The 17709-nt window shown below is 33.0% G+C and overlaps 1 protein-coding gene across 3 annotated transcripts in view; it reads left to right on the forward strand.

Annotated features, from left to right (window-relative positions):
* The window catches only part of TENT5D (terminal nucleotidyltransferase 5D), an 87192-nt gene extending 81795 nt beyond the window's left edge, over positions 1 to 5397 (forward strand). For all 3 annotated transcript variants that reach the window (XM_019824025.3, XM_045050978.1, XM_019824026.3), the window contains one exon: positions 604 to 5397. In XM_019824025.3, the coding sequence (XP_019679584.1) occupies positions 623 to 1795 (1173 nt within the window). In that variant the 5' untranslated portion in view covers positions 604 to 622 and the 3' untranslated portion in view covers positions 1796 to 5397. The remainder of the gene's footprint in view (positions 1 to 603) is intronic.
* The last annotated feature ends 12312 nt before the right edge of the window (positions 5398 to 17709 follow it).

Below are 17709 nucleotides of genomic sequence, written 5' to 3' on the forward strand. Positions count from 1 at the left end.
ACAGACAAGCTCTTTGATCTCACTTGAAATTAATGACAACTAATGTCAGTGATGTACTATGCTTATTTCATGAAAAAAAATTATACCAAATACAATCATTATAGTATTTACATGAAGAAAGATTGAGAAAGGCCACCATCTTACATAACAAAATAATTACATTTCTAACAATTCCTTGAGAATGTCTGTTTGCATGCACTAGTGGATCTAAGAATTTTGACATAATCATAGTGGCTTTTATTTCACTTAGCTATTAAGAACGACTTATGGTTACCAGAGGGAAGGTGGGTGGGGAAATGGGTAAAATAGGTGATGGGGATTAAGGAGTGCATTTGCTGTGATTGAGTACTGGCTATTGAATGAAAGTGTTGAATCACTATATTGTACACCTGAAACTAATATTATACTGTATGTTAACTAACTGGAATTTAAATAAAAACTTTAAAAAATATATTTAAACACAATTAGGAACAGTGACAATTTACTTCCTAGTATTAGTTTTGTTTATGAGGGTAAGTCTATTTTTAACTTTTTCGTATGCTTTAAGTATAACACTGATTTTGTGATGCTAACATTTCCTCTCAATATTTGCTTGCTTTCTAGTTGATCTCCTGATCTTACAATGTCTGAAATCAGATTTAGCAATCTCACTTGGGATCAAGTTATAATACTGGATCAAGTGTTAGATGAAGTAATTCCAATTCATGGAAGGGGAAATTTCCCCACATTGGAGGTAAAACCAAAAGATATCATTCATGTTGTGAAAGACCAATTGATAGAGCAAGGAATTATTGTTAAAGATTCCCGATTGAATGGTTCCACAGCAAGTTATATACTCGCAAGCCACAGTGGAATCAGCTATAAGGATCTTGATGTTATTTTTGGTGTTGAATTACCAAGTGATCAGGAATTTCAAGTTATTAAGGATGCAGTTCTAGGTTGTCTACTGGACTTTTTACCAAAAGGTGTGAAAAAGGAAAAGATCACCCTAAAGACCATGAAAGAGGCTTATGTGCAGAAGATGGTCAAAGTTTGCAATATGCATGATCGTTGGAGTCTCATTTCTCTTTCAAACAACACTGGAAAAAATGTAGAGCTAAAATTTGTGAATTCACTCAGACGGCAATTTGAATTTAGTGTTGATTCCTTTCAAATTGTTTTGGATCCCATGTTAGAATTTTACAGTGACAAAAATGCTAGGCTAACCAAAGAATATTATCCTGTTGTGATAGCTGAAAGCATGTATGGAGACTTCCAAGAAGCAATGACACATTTGCAATACAAGCTTATATCTACTAGAAAACCTGAAGAGATTAGAGGTGGTGGCCTTCTGAAGTACAGCAACTTGCTGGTTCGTGATTTTAAACCAGCTTGTGAAGCAGAAATCAAGACACTGGAACGTTACATGTGTTCTAGATTCTTCATTGATTTTCCTGATGTAGTAGAACAGCAAAAGAAGATTGAATCGTACCTCCGTAACCATTTCATAGGTGAAGAAAATAGCAAATATGACTACCTTATGACCTTGCGTGGAGTTGTGAATGAAAGCACTGTTTGCCTTATGGGTCGTGAAAGAAGGCAGACACTCAATATGATCACCCTTATGGCTTTAAAAGTACTTGGAGAACAGAATATTTTACCCAATACAGACAATGTAACTTGCTTTTATCAGCCTGCTCCATACTTTGCTGCCGAGGGAGGGTATCCTAATTATTATGTAACATCTGGACCACCACCGATTATTTTCCAACCATACCAACCACTGCACTTTCATGTGCCAAATGGTATGGTCTAAACACACACACACACACACACCCCCCCCCAGAAACTTTGCTTTAATTAAACACCTCTTAAAAGCAAGTTTCCAAAATCCATAAAATTAAAATCTATTTTTTATATTTCTTCAGTTATCAACTATTTTCCATTAATTATAACTTAAACCATCATAGTAAGTACAATATCATCTATAAACTGACCACTGTAAATGATTTTCAAGTGTTATTAATTAGCTATAATAACTTTCAAATGTTGTGGACCACTTAAAATGATTTTCAGATCTTACTAAGTCTTAAGTAAGACTCAAATTTGTCCTGAAAAATACATGACAGATGCCTGAATCTTTGATTAAAATGTAAGAGACTCATATTTTCAAATTCAAAGGTACAGTAAAGATAAGTGCCAACATTTTTTTATTCAATCAATTCCTGTGTTTCATTCACTTCACCATTTTTTTCTGGTGAATATTACCATCACTGAGTTTTCAATACTTAACAAAAATGCCTAATTTCAAAGACAACAGATTCAGAAGAGATTAAAACTCTGGACTTTATAAGCACTTATTTTGTTTTCCAATTAAATTGGGTTAGATACAAAATCCTACTGTTATTTCAAGGAACACTGAAAAAAATATTTCTTAAAAACACTGGACATTAGCAATTTGTTAACTGTAAAATAGTGTTGTTGATCTGAAGAATAATACCATCCAGCTGTAAAATCAATACTGCGATCAAAATTATATAAGTGTCTTCATTTTTTCCCCTAAATAAGTTGAAAAGAATGAAAATGACCAACTATGAATGTGAACATTTTTTATCATTATCTGTTAGAGACTCTAAATGGCAGATAGCAAAAAAACAAGCAATGTTTTTTTTAGCTATGGATGGTATTTATCATTTTTAGGACCTATTTGTCTAATGTATTAATATATCTGGAGATACTCAGTATCAGTAAGTTAAAATATTTTCATTATTGTTCATTGAAGTGCATTTTTTTCACTTTGCTCTTACTAAAGATCAGTTTTTCTAACATGCTACTCAAGTGCCTCTTCATGTGAGTTTTTGCATAATACTATAATTTATCCAACAATTGCATACATTCATCAGGTATCTGACTATTTGCCTACTACATCAGGTATGCTGCTAGCAGATCTACCAATAGAATTAAAACAATATTTTTCCCATAATGAAGAAAATAATGCATAACCAATATTAATGGAGATGAGAGAAGATGAACCAACCTGAATGAATATAGAGAAGACCATCAGACAACTTAAATTTTAACTTGCTTCTGATTTTTTGTTTTTCCATCTCAGTTTTCATTGACCATCATAAGTTTTTTCATCACAGCATGATCCAAAAGGCATATTCTGAGAATTTGTCACTTATAAACTGTGCTTAATCTGTCTTCTCTGTATTACAGTACTGGACACAAAAAGTACATAAAATATGGCATTTTCAAATAAATATTTCCAAGATGTTTTATACCACCACACCACTGGCCATCAGTATATTTTTAAAGAATTATATTTAAAATGTATTTATGTGTATTTACACATGCACATATTTATCAATCATACAACCCTGAGGCTTTTAAACATTATATGGATTCACCTCTTTGCTTGGGACAAATAAAGAATTTATAAATACCACATTAAAGAGAAAATTTAGTAATCTATTAACATAGTGTATTGTCTGAAAAATTATCTTTCTGTACTAAAGTGTAATCTTTAGTTTTCAGTGGGAGTGCTTGCACATAAAACTGAAATAGTATATGCTATGTTTAAGTACCAAAAAACACTTCCAAAAGATATGGGAAAAGTATTTAGGAATAAAAGAACTATAGTAGTTATGAGTCATGGGTAAAGATTCAGTATTTCCATAGAATTTTATGCTGAATAGCAGAATTCTGAAGCTGTTTGGAAACATTCCTCATGTGCTCCCTTAGTTTTCTTTGGTTCTATTGAGAATTTGAACTCCTTTTTCCCTAAAGAGGAAATTCTCTATGGTGTTCTCCTAAAGCTTTACATACTGCTGGAAGAATGGCCTGAAAGCTACCAGCTTACTCCTAACATTTTCAAATATGTGTTTTCATTGTAGTATAAAAGCTCAGACTTGGTATATAAGATTTTCTCAAGAAAGAGAATCCAAACCTGTTGAATGGAAATGGTATCACTAAAGAGAAAGCTATAGTTTGATATCTCATGGTTTTCTTTCCAAGCTAGGCTGTCCTTTGCTTCTAACCAAACAGAAAAATATCTATCTTTAATAGCGTATGAGTATCTCTCCAGGATTAGGCTAGTTTTCTTAAGATACAGTATTACCTCATTCTGTTCATTAAGATAATAAATGGGAAAATTTTCCTATAAAAAAAGTTCCAGATTCTTTGCCTAACGGAGTTAATAGATGTTAGTTAAATTTGACTCTAGAGCATATGTCATTTCATTACAAGAGAGAAATGTTGTCTTTTCCTCTTTTATTTTATACAAATTCAACACTGAGTCTTAGTTTGGGAATTGTTTTTTCTTCTCAGAAACCTAACCAAAACCAAAAAAAAAAATCGTTTGACATAGTTCTAGTATTCATATCAGTGGGACACAGTTGGTGTTAGTTATAGGTACATATTTTTTTAAACCAAAATATTCTTGCATTTCACAGACGTTTTCACATAATTATTAAAGTTATATTAGTAGACTATTTGTAGCTTTTAAATTAAGAGATATTCTGATAGTGACTGATGTCCAGTTTGTCAAGGAAAGTTGAAGGCAAGTTATTTAAATTAAAGACAAAATAACAGAGATGGAACAGTTATGAACTTCTCCAAAAAACTGGGAAAATATCCTAGGCCCGAATTCCATTTGTTAATATCATCTCAGAAATGTTCTATTAAAATTCATGCAAAATAAACAATTTTTAAAATGTGCCTTTAGCCATATTTTAGTTTTTAGGCATTGATAAGGGTCAATATGCAAAATGTCTGAGATATGATTAAAACTCTTTTCATGCATGGATCTATTATCTGGAAGGATTCATCCATCTTTGAAAATAGAGAGTTAAAAGTTTACAATTGAGAAAAAATTCGAAGTTTTAAAGTTTGTAATGCTTATCAAAATTATATTGATCTATGAATATGGCAGTTCCATTTGTAGAGGATTTAAAAAAAATAATTGAGTCTGTAACTTAACATTAAAACAGGATTGGGAGGTTTGTGGGACTACAGTTTGAAAAGTATTCTTATAAAGACCATTTTGTCAAGGCCTAAAACCCAATATTTTAAAGTACTTTAGGATTTATTTGCTTTGCATTGTAAAAGAAAATACTTTTAATGATGTTTTCTTTTCACTTCTGTTCTTTTGTGGTCATATTCTGTATGTTACAATGTTAAAAGTTACAAGTTTGGAAATCGTATTGCTGATCCACTGCTCCCTTTTATGAACACTTTTTTAGCATGTATAAATGAAAGGGCTAATTTGTTGAAATGTCATTGTATTGCTTTTCGGTGCTTTCTTAAGGAAACAGATTTCCTCAAATTTTGTCAGTTTGAGCAAAAACATACCATTTAGAGTATATGGTGTCTGTAAATAAATTTAACTTGTAACAGGTGATATTTAAGCTCAACACATTACACTTCTAGTTTTGTTTTTCTTTAATATGGGGGATGTGAAGTTATTTTTCACAAAATTGTTATGTCACAAGTAGTGCTAAATGAATTGCATTAGTGTTTGAAACAATAGAAACCCCTTTTTGTTTAGATGTAGTCTTTGAAAGAGCAAGAAAATAACCCCTGTAAATGAATAAGTGTCCTAAGAGAGAAGTGTCTTCAGAGAGCCCTCTTTGCAAAATTTTCTCTTATGATTCCAAATTAAAAGTGATGGATTGAATAACCCTGTTAAATCCAATTTAAGTGGTTTCATGATGATTTATGAAAATTTACTTGTTATAAATTGTAGACTGGTGGTAGAATTTGAACTGTTGTCTAAAATTCTAGTGAGTAGTCCACTTTACATTATAAATAAAATGTGACCAAGTCACACTTGGTCCTTTGGCTCAACTAGAGAACCCAGGATCCTAAGATTGAATTCTTGTTTTAACATTGGTATGCTAATAATCAGTGGAGGTCTCCATGAAAATGACAGTAGAGAGTGATATGAAAGTTCACACTAATATCTTATTCAGAAATTTTTTTATCATAGAAAGACAACATAAAAAACATTTCTATATAAAATGTGGCTTCAATACCAAATGGAAAAATAATAAAGATATTGTAATATCTTTAAGTTATAAAATCAGTTAAAAAAGGAAATCCAGTATATTTGTAGTAGTCACTAATAAAATGTTTTTAAATAAAAACTGGTATTACATAGTCATTTACATTTAAAATGTCTGTTTTAAAAGTTTTAACAAATGTTCACCTCTCCCCAATAAAATTATTCAACCCGAACATATATTAGTGGATATTTGAATAAAGAGGATTGAAAATAATTTTTTTTAAGCCTTACATGTGACCTCCTTGAACAAAAGGATTTTTACATAAGTTATTTTCTTTATGGTTTTGAGGGTTTTGTAGGGTAGCTTTGGGATACTTAGGATTAAATGCCTTCAAGGGGCACCTGGGTGGATGAGTCGGTTAAGCATCTGGCTCTTGACTTCAGCTCATGTCATGATCTCACTGTTTGTGGGTTTGAGCCTCATGTTAGGGTCTGCACTAGCAGTGCAGAGCCTGCTTGGGATTATCTCTCTCCCTCTCTGCCCTTCACTGGTCATGTGCTCTTTCTCTCTCTAAATAAATAAATAAATTAAAAAAAAATAAAGGCCTTCAAAAAGCAATGGTATCTCAGGCAGTGAAGTCCAAATAACTTCTGTCTTACTGTAACTCCTCAAGATTTATTATCAGGTGAAATGCTTTCAGATCATGTCAGCAGGTAAATAATATAAATTAAAAGAGTTTTTAAGGTTAAAAATCTACTTCTTTTAAAAGCATCTAAATATATTTTTAAAATTTTTTTTTCAACGTTTATTTATTTTTGGGACAGAGAGAGACAGAGCATGAACGGGGGAGGGGCAGAGAGAGAGGGAGACACAGAATCAGAAACAGGCTCCAGGCTCTGAGCCATCAGCCCAGAGCCTGACGCGGGGCTCGAACTCACGGACCGCGAGATCGTGACCTGGCTGAAGTCGGACGCCTAACCGACTGCGCCACCCAGGCGCCCCTAAAGCATCTAAATATATTTTTAAAGGGAAAGTTATCATCATCTTCTAGGTACACAATATGTGTCCTGAAATGAAAATCGTGCTGGGGAGGTTATGTGTTTTAGAAAGGTAGAGGACTATATTTAATATTCTATAAGTAGATTTATATTAAATTCAGTGTCTGTTTACTTAAGTCAAGGTGAATACCTCTGAAGAAGGGTTATGTGAATTGTAATCCTGACAGTTTACAAAAAGGGGGCACATAATCCATTTTCCTGAAGAACAAGTTTTTAATTCCTTCTGTTTTTGTGCCACCTTTCCCTTGTTTACTAAACTGATACCTCTATGTGTTCATAGTGATAAGATGCAAAAAAAAAAATGCAGTCTAAGGGTTATTTATTACTGTTTTTAGTACCAAAAGACAAAATGACACTGTTCCAAGTGAGGGAAGAGTCTGGAAATGTCAAAAGTATTGACTCAAGATTGTAATCATAGATGATTCCATTCTAGAGAAGAAAACTTTCATGTGTGCATTGTGGAGAATCCAATTCTAGGATCTCCAATTTTTCAAGATTTCTCTTAGAAAACACAACACTTAAATTAAAAGGCCATGATTCTTAAACATTCACTTTTCAGTTCCTTAAGAATTTTAGGCAACTAAATGTGGAGAAATCACTTACATGACTATCATCCAGAGTTCAGACTGGGGTAAGTTATAAGTTAACTTTTAGTAAGAAATAGTCAAAATCATTTTAAGTGTTATGTGCTTTTGTATAATTCTTGGAACTTTTTTAAAGTTAAGTAAGTTTCATTTCAACTTCATTTGTATATATGAAAAATTGTAAATCAAACCAATTGAACTTTTAAAAAGGACAAAAGTCCCCCCCATAAACTTAGATTTAATACATAAAATTATACATTAGAGTATATAAATTTATAAAATTTTTAAATTCCCATATAATAATGTCACATTAAGTTTTAAAACTATTAATAGATGATTCACCTTCATTAATGATAATTGTGTATTACATTTATTGAAAATTTTTAGTATTTATTATTTTCACTCAAAGAGCGTAAGTGTCTTCCAGTAAATATTGGAAATAACCTGTTGGATTATCTGAATTTTCCAGATCTTAATCCATTATAATTGAATGATACTGTCTTGGGACTATCTTGTCCAATTTAAGTTCTTTAAGTTTTCACTTTACAAATGACTAATGCTAAAGCATAGGTGAAATAGAAAACTCTTACTTGCTCTTTAAATAAAAATATCCCACTATTTTAAAGCAAATCCTATATATCTCTGAAAAAAAATCTACTTTATGTCCATAGAATGCTACTACATTTAATTGAAAACTAAAGTTCTCTTTGACAGCTTGTGGCTATTGTTTCACATAGTCCTTGTTTAGATTGAGTGAAATCAGTGAAAAGCATGAGCAAATAGAAAGTTATTTCCTTAAAATTCTGGATGTTAAATCAATGTTTCAACCTGCAAAACAAAGCAGCTGTCCAGATAATTGAAATATGTCACTAATTAATGAATAAGGAAAAGTGGTTCCAAATTAATTACAGTCCAAGTCATTGAATAACTGCATTTTCCCCATATAGACAAGACCAAAATTAACTATTGGATATGAGAAAATCCCTACAATAATACCATTTTATTAGATGTAAAACAATCCAATATAGAATAAAGTTAGAAGATCTAACTTCAAAGCTTAGAGAACAAATGGAATACTTAAGAATTTATCTCAAATATGTGTTTAAAATTTCAGTTAATTCAAATCCAATTGTTAAGCATGAAAGAAAATATAAGTGAAAGGAATTATAGTCACTGAGTGGAAAATGAAATTGAAACATCTAAATGTAGTTGCTGAGCACCCAGTAAAACTGGTATGATTTCCTACACTATTTCAAGACAGACCTACATTTTATCGTTAAACAATTCACTTTAGGAAAGCAGTGAATATAAATATAGCTTTATAAATGTTTTAGGTACCTTTTCAGCATTCTAGTTCACAGCACCAGTTTTTATCTCTTACTACAAAACTTTTGAAGTGTTCTTAAGAACTTACTGTGTCTCAGGGGTGCGTGGGTGGCTCAGTCAGTTAAGCATCCAACTCTTTTTCTTATTTTTTTTTACATTTATTTATCTTTGAGAAACAGAGTGAGACAAAGCGTGAGTGGGGGAGGGGCAGAGAGAGAAGGAGACACAGATTCTGAAGCAGGCTCCAGACTCTGAGCTGTCAGCGTAGAGCCTGATGTGGGGATCAAACCCACGAACTGTGAGATCATGACCTGAGCCCAAGTCGGGCGCTCAACCGACTAAGCCACCCAGGTGCCCCAAGCATCCAACTCTTGATTTTGGCTCAGGTCATGATCTCACGGTTTGTGGGTTCGAGCCCTGCATCAGGCTCCATGCTGGCAGTGCAGAGCCTGCTTGGGATTCTCTCTCCATCTCTCTGGGGACCACTTTCTTACACCTTACACAAAAATAAATTCAAAATGGATGAAAGACCTAAATGTGAGACATGAAACCATAAAAATTGTAGAGGAGAACACAGCCAGTAATCTCTCTGACATCGGCCATAGCAGCTTCTTTCTAGATATGTATCCAGAGGCTAGGGAAACAAAAGCATAAAAGACTATTGTGATTTCATTAAAATAAAAAGCTTCCACACAGTGAAGGATACAATCAGCAAAATTGAAAGGCAACCTACAGAATGGGAGACATTTGCAAATGACATAGCTCAGAAAGGGTTAGTATTCAAAATGTACAAAGAAACTTACAAAACACACACACACAACAGCACCATATATTTAGCAGAGCCAGATAGTGTATCTACTAAAGTCTGTGTATGCTAAACACATATTCAAGCAATGACATTAAGTGATTATGGAGTGGAAAAAATATTAGGATATCGTGTTTATTGGAAGAATTAAGAACTATGGTGAAAGGGGATTGGAGAGATAAAACACCACTTGATATGGTTTCCTTGAAGGTTCTACAGTTTTAGCAACAGCAACCCTAGGTTGGAGAATTCATCATTTTACATAAACTATAGAACAATATATCAGTAAATACACTCATGCTAAAGCTGGCACATTTTCTTTACATAATGTAAATTATCAGATTGCTAAATCTTAAAGCAATATATATGATTACAATAAAGAAACAAAATGACAGGTGCTTGGGTGGCTCAACCAGTTGAGCATCTGACTTTGGGTCAGGTCATGATCTCAGGGTTCATGAGTTCGAGCCCCACATGGAACTCTGCACTGACAATGCAGAGCCTACTTGGGATTCTCTCTCTCTCTCACTCTCTCTCTCTCTGCCCCTCCCCAGCTCATGCTCCTGCTCTCTCTCACTTTCTCTCTCTCGAAGTAAATACATTTTTTAAAAAGAGCTGTTGAGACTGTCTTTATTCCATTGGGTATTCTTTCCTGCTTTGTCAAAGATTAGTTGGCCATATATTTGTGGGTCCATTTCTGGGTTCTCTATTCTGTTCCATTGATCTGAGTGTCTCTTCTTGTGCCAGTACCATACTGTCTTGACATACTGTCTTGATGATTACAGCTTTGTAGTATAGCTTGAAGTCCAGGATTGTGATGCCTCCTGCTTTGGTTTTCTTTTTCAAGATAGAGGCACTATCAACAATAGCCAAAGTATGGAAAGAGCCCAAATATCCATCGATGAATGAATGGATAAAGAAGATGTGGTATATATATACAATGGAGTATTACTCAGCAATCAAAAAGAATGAAATCTTGCCATTTGCAACTACATGGATGGAACTGGAGGGTATTGTGCTAAGTGAAATTAGTCAGAGAAAGACAAATATCATATGACTTCACTCATATGAGTACTTTAAGAGACAAAACAGATGAACATAAGGGAAGGGAAACAAAAATAATATAAAAAACAGGGATGGGGACAAAACATGAGACTCATAAATATGGAGAACAGAGGGTTACTGGAGGGGGTGTGGGAGGGGGGATGGGCTAAGTGGGTAAGGGGCACTAAGGAATCTACTCCTGAAATCATTGTTGCACTATATGCCAGCTAATTTGGATTTAAATTTTAAAAATAAAATTAAAAAAGATAAAAAAGATCTGATTGCTTATAAAAAATATAAAATGATTCATTGACACAATCAAGACAGTTTTTTCATACTTTAATACGCAGGGATAAGTTGTGCCTCGTCTGGTACTTCCAACTTGAGCAGAAAGCATAGGTAGTATCCACTTGTATAAAAAGAGCCAACTATAGTAACAAATGATGGTAAAAAATACAAGTCAAAAAAATTGTTTTGCTTGTAACAAGACAGTTAAACGATGGGTGATATTTTACCAAGCACTGTAATATTTCATTATTAAGCATTAGTAAAAATGAGATTCATTTACTTTAGGATCCTTGACAACGATGCCATTAAGGTACTTGCATATTATGAAATTTCTGATTAGACTTTGTGATCGCTGCACTTGTCCTCCCCCCCACACACATTATTTCCAATGTTAAAGTGGATAAGCATTATTACTCTGTATGCTTTCATTTCTACTCAATTTGGGTCTGGTCATTAGTAGGAATATTTAAAACTATCTACCTTCATGATTTCTTCAAAGGTTCATTTTTCTTTCAATTTTAACAATATTTTTACATATTTAAAAATAAAGTTGTTAAAAGAAAGATGATGAGTAGTGTTCTATTTCCCATCACTGCACACATTACATGTTGTCACAGCTGATTCCATATTTATCATGTCCTGTGTTATTACAGAATTTCCATTTCTAAAATCACAATTATTTGCCGTGGAAAGAATTAAAACATTAAAAATATAATTTGAATAGCATGATCAAGCAACAAATTTGGTCTCCTTTAGAATACACATATACCTGTGAAATAATCTCCACGTTTCTTTCAGCTTTTTATTGGAGATTCCCTCTCTCCACCTCCATACATACAATGATACACAAAAGTGGCAGGTACTTAACATACATGTCATGGAGGAAAATCACCTCTCCAATTTCAAAGGAAGATATATATGACAATTGCCTTAGGTTATAGCTAAAATTGTTGAAACAAATCTCTTTTTTTTTTCTAGACAAGAGATGGGATAAAACAGTGGCTGAACTGAGAGGCATTACCAACTAATATAGAAAATTGTAAAAAGAAAAAAAAAGAAAAATAAAAAAGCTCTCTGAAAGTAGTTCTATGGGAAGGTAATTTATCATATTCTTGTTGGTTTCTAATGCCTTTGTAGATTCTAAAGGAGAATCAAAACTCACCTGAACAACCCTTGTCTTGGCTTGTCTGAGTGTCTTCTTTTAAAACTCAAAGACCAATTATCTCTGGTGTACTGATTTAATTCACCCCACTGCTCAATATGAAATAATTTTGAGAATCCCCATTGGGGAAGCCCTAGGAAAAACTGTTAAGTATGGCTTAGTCACTCCCTTCCAAAGACTCGGACCCCTAAGCATTTGACTGCATCCTAGCCCCTATACCACCATTTCATCCACCTCATACAAATGTGCTTCCTTATATGATTCCCCCACCATAGACTGTACTTCATACATCCCTAACATCAAAATGTTAATGGCCTATGGTATCATCTGCCAAGAAAGTTAATTCTTTTAACTTTTCTCTCTTTTTTAAATGTTTATTTTTTCTGAGAGAGAGAGCATGAGAGGGTGGAGGGGCAGAAAGAGAGGAGAGAGAGAATCCCAAGCAGGCTGATGCAGGGCTCCGTCTCAGGAACCCTGAGATTGTAACCTGACCCGAAATCAAGAGTCTGATGCTTAACTGACCTAGCCACCCAGGCGCCCCTTTTAAATTTTCTTATATCATGTGAAATGTCCAGGGTGAAGTCAATAAAAATGGTGGAATAAGAACTTACAAAATTTCAGTTTTTGATAAAAACAATGAAGAACACAAAAATTGTTAGAATTAACTTTTCCAGAGCTCAAAATTACCCAGAGGCTTGCAGCAATACAGGGAGAGAAATAGCTGAATCTTAGTAAAAACAGTGGCTTTTTTAAAATACTTAATTTTTAGAGAATTTTTAGGTTCACTGCAAAATTGAGGGGTAAGTGCAGAGAGCTCCCAAATATTCCCTGCCCCTATGCACACCTGCCTTCTCCACTATTAACATCTCAAACTAGAGTGATATATTTGTTAAAATCAATGAATCTACATTGCCACATCATTACCCAAATTCATAGTTTATATTAGAGTTCAACCTTGATAATGTGCATTCTGAGTTTAGACAAATTTTAAATTGCATGTTCCCACCATTGTATTATACAGAATAACTTTAGTTCCCTGAAAATCCTTTGTACATTGCCTATTGATTCCTCTCTCCCCCTACACAATGGCAACCACTGATCTTTTTACTTTCCACATTTTTTTTCTATTCCAAAATATCGTATAGTAGGGATCTTATAGCATGTAGTCTTTTCAGATTGGCCTCTTTTACTTAGTAATATATATTTAAGAATCCTCCATGTCTTTTCATGGCTTGATAGCTCACATCTTTTTAGCGCTGAATAATATTCTATTGTCTGTATGTACTACAGTTTATCCATTTACCTACTAAAGGACATATTCATTGCTTCCAAGTTTTGGCACTTATAAATAAGGCTACTATAAAAATCTGTGTGCAGGTTTTTGAGTGGACATACATATTCAATATTTGGGTACATACTAAAGAATGTGTTTGCTGGATCATTTGGTAAGAGTAGGTGTAAGTTTTATTTTGTTTTGTTTTGTTTTGTTTTGTTTTGTTTTGTTTTGTTTTGTTTTAGAAACTGCCAATCTGTCTTCCCAAGGGGCTGTACCATTTTGCATTCCCACCAGAAAGGAACGTAAGCTCCTACTGCTCCACATTATGGCCAACATTTGTTGTTGTCAGTATTTTAGAATTTTGTGATTCTAATTGATGTGTAGTGATATCTCGGGTTTTTAAAAATTTTTTAATATTTATTTGTTCTTGAGAGAGACAGAGTGTGAGTGGGGGAGGGATAGACTCTGAAGCAGGCTCCAGGCTCTGAGCTGTCAGCACAGAGCCTGACGCAGGACTCAAACTCATGAACTGCTAGATCATGACCTAAGCCGAAGTCCAACGCTTAACCAACTGAGCCACCCAGTCACCCCTCTCATTGTTGTTTTAATTTTCAATTTTCTAATGACATATAATGTTGAATATTCTTTACATATGCTTTTGTGCCATATTTATATCATGTTGATATACAGTGAAGTGTCTGTTAAGATGTTTTGTTCATTTTTTTTCATCAGATTGCTCATTTTCATACTGTTGAGTTTTAAGAGCTCTTTGTTTATTTTGGATAACAGTTTCTATATTTTTTGCAAGTATGTTCTCAATGTCTGTGACTTGTATTCTCATTCTCTTGACTGTGTCTTTTATAAAGTAGAAGATTTTAATTTTAATAAAGTCCACCTTATGAATTATTTCTTTTATGTATTGTGCACTTGGTACCTTTGCTATTGATCACCAAACACAAGGTCATTTAGATCTTCTCCTATGATGTCTTACAGCATTTTTGTAGTTTTGTGTTTTGCATGTAGATCTATGATCCATTTTGAGTTAATTTTGTGAAGGGTATAAGGTCTGTAACTAGATTATTATTTTTTGAATGTGGATATCCAGTTGTTCTAGCACCATTTGTTGAAATGACTATATTTTCTCCTTTGACAAAGTTTGTCAAAGTTAAGTTGACTATATTTGTGTGAATCAATTTCTGAGCTGTTTTTCCATTGATCTATTTGCCCATTCTTTTGCCAATACCACATTGTCTTGATTACTGTGGTAGTCTTGAAGATGGGTAGTGACAATATCCTGACTTTGTTTTTTGTTTTTTTCAATCCTGTGGTGTTGATTCTGGATCTCTTGCCTCTACATATAAATATTAAGATTATTTTGTCTATATCCACAGAATAATTTTCTGGGACTTTTATTGGAATTGCATTGAATCTGTAGATCAAGTTGACAGTTTGAGAATATTGTCTTTCTATCCATGAGCATGGACTCCCCATTTTTTAAGCTCTTTCTTGAATTCTTTTATCAGAGTTTTATAGTTTTCCTCATTTGTATCTTATACACATTTTGTTAGGTTTATACCTAAGTATTTCACTTTCTTTGGTGCCAACATAAATGGTATAATGTTTTTAATTTTAAATTCCACCTGTTTCTTGCTGATATATAAGAAAGTGATTGATTTTTATATATGAACCTTCTATCTTTCAACCTTGTAATAATCACTTATTAGTTCCAGGTTTGTTATTGATTCTTTTGAATTTCCTACAAAGACAGTCATTTCATCTTCAAAAAAAAGACACTTTTATTTCTTTCTTCCCACTCTGTATATATTTTGTTTCATTTTATTCTCTTATTCCATTAACTAGGAGTTTCAGTTAGATGTTGAAAAGCAGTGGTTAGTGAAGACCTCCTTGCCTTTTTTCTGATATTAGAAGGGAAGAGTCTAGTTTCTCACTATGTAGTCTGATTTTAGCTATACTTTTTGTACATATTATTAATTAAGGCATTCCCCCTACATTCCTAGTTTTTTAGGAGGTTTTTTTTTAACATGAATAGGCGTTCTATTTTTCAAAAGCTTTTTCTGCATCTACTGATATGATCATGTGATTTTTCTTCTTTAGCCTATTTATATGATAGATAACATTAATTCTCAAATGTTAAACAAACCTTACATACCTGCAATAAATCCTATTTGTGGTGTATAATTATTATTTTTAAAGTTTTAAAACACTTTATTGAGGAATGGTTGGCATACAAAAACTGTGCATACTTAATATATACAGAATGACGAGTTTGCAAATAAATACAATCACCACATTCTGTGCCACAAAAAAATCCACCACCTTCAAAATCTTCCTAGCACCCACTGATTATTTTTAAATAAAAACACTTAATACAATAAGATACATTCTCTTAGTCAAATGTTAATTATGCAATATGGTATTGCTAACTATGGGCACTATGCTGCACAGAATTCTATTCCTTATTCATTTTGTATGACGAAAAAAATTGTACTATTTGACTAATACCTTCCCTTTTCCCCCTTCCCCCAGCCCAGACAACCACCATTCTACTTGCTGCTTTAATTTTGACTCTTTTATATTTATATAAGTGGTATCACAAAATATTTGTCTTTCTGTGTCTAGCTTCTTTTCAGTTAACTTAAAGTCCTCCAGATTCATCCATGTTGTCACTAATGGCATGATTTCTTTCTTTTTTAAGGCTGAATATTATTGCACTGTTTACTACATTTCTTTATTCACCCATCAGTGAACATTATAGTTGTTTCCATGTCATAGTTATTGTAAATGATGCTGAAATGAATATGGGAGTTCAGATATCTCTTACATAGATGATAGATAGATAATACATAGGTATAGATAAATATAGATATATAGATGATATAGATTAAATATAGATAGATGATATAGATATAGAGATAGACATAGAGATATAGATAGATATAGATAGATATAGATATCTTTGGGATATATACCTATAGATATCTTTGAGATATATACCTAGAACTAAGATTTCTGGATCATATGGTAGTTCTATTTTTCATTTTCATTTTTTTTTGTTAACTGCTGTACTTTCATCCATAGTAACTGCACTGAATTACATTTCCACTAAGATTGTTTAAGGATTTTCTTTACATCTTCACCAATACTATGTATATACATATATATATATATATACACACACACACACTAGTATATATATATATATACACACACACTCACACTATATATATATATATACACACACACACACACACTATATATATATATATATATATATATATATATACACACACACACACACACACACACTAGTATATAATAAATATTTGATAGCCATCCTAACAGGTATTAGATGATATCTCATTATGGTTTTTATTTTCATTTCCTTAGTTGTTTGTAATATTAAGCATCTTTTTCATACACCTATTGGCAATTTATATATCTTCTTTGGAGAAATGTCTAAGTCATTTCCCCATTTTTATTTTTTTAAATATTTTTTAACATTTATCTATTTTTAAGAGATAGAGACAGAGCATGAGTGGCAAAGGGGCAGAGAGACACACACACAGAATCTGAAACAGGCTCCAGGCTCCAAGCTGTGAGCACAGAGCCCGATGCAGGGCTCAAACCCATGAACTGTGACATCATGACCTGAGCCGAAGTCAGATGCTCAACCAACCAAGCCATCCAGGCGCCCTGTCATTTCCCCATTTTTAAATCTCACTATTTATTTTCTGTTGAGTTATAGGTGTTCCTTATATATTTTATATGTTAACCTGTTATCAGATATTTGGTTTGAAAATATTTCTTCCATTTTATAGAGTACTTTTTCATATGTTAATTGTTTCCTTTGCTGTGCAGTTTTCAAATTTGATACTATTTCACTTTTTCTATTTTTATTTTTGTTGCCTGTGTTTTTGGGGTCATATCCAAGAAATTATAGCCAAAGTCAATGTCAATAACATTTTTCCCTAGGTTTTCTTCTAGGAATTTTATGGTTTCAAGTCTTATCTTTAAGTTTTTAAAGCACTTTGAGTTGATATTTTTTTATAGTGTTAGATAAAGGTTCAGTTTCATTCTTTTGCATGTGGATATCCAGTTTTACCAACACCATTTATTAAGGAGACCATGCTTTCTCCATTGTGTGGTCTTGGCACCCTTCTT

This window comes from Felis catus, chromosome X (genome assembly GCF_018350175.1).
Source record: "Felis catus isolate Fca126 chromosome X, F.catus_Fca126_mat1.0, whole genome shotgun sequence".
Taxonomy (NCBI): Eukaryota; Metazoa; Chordata; class Mammalia; order Carnivora; family Felidae; genus Felis; species Felis catus.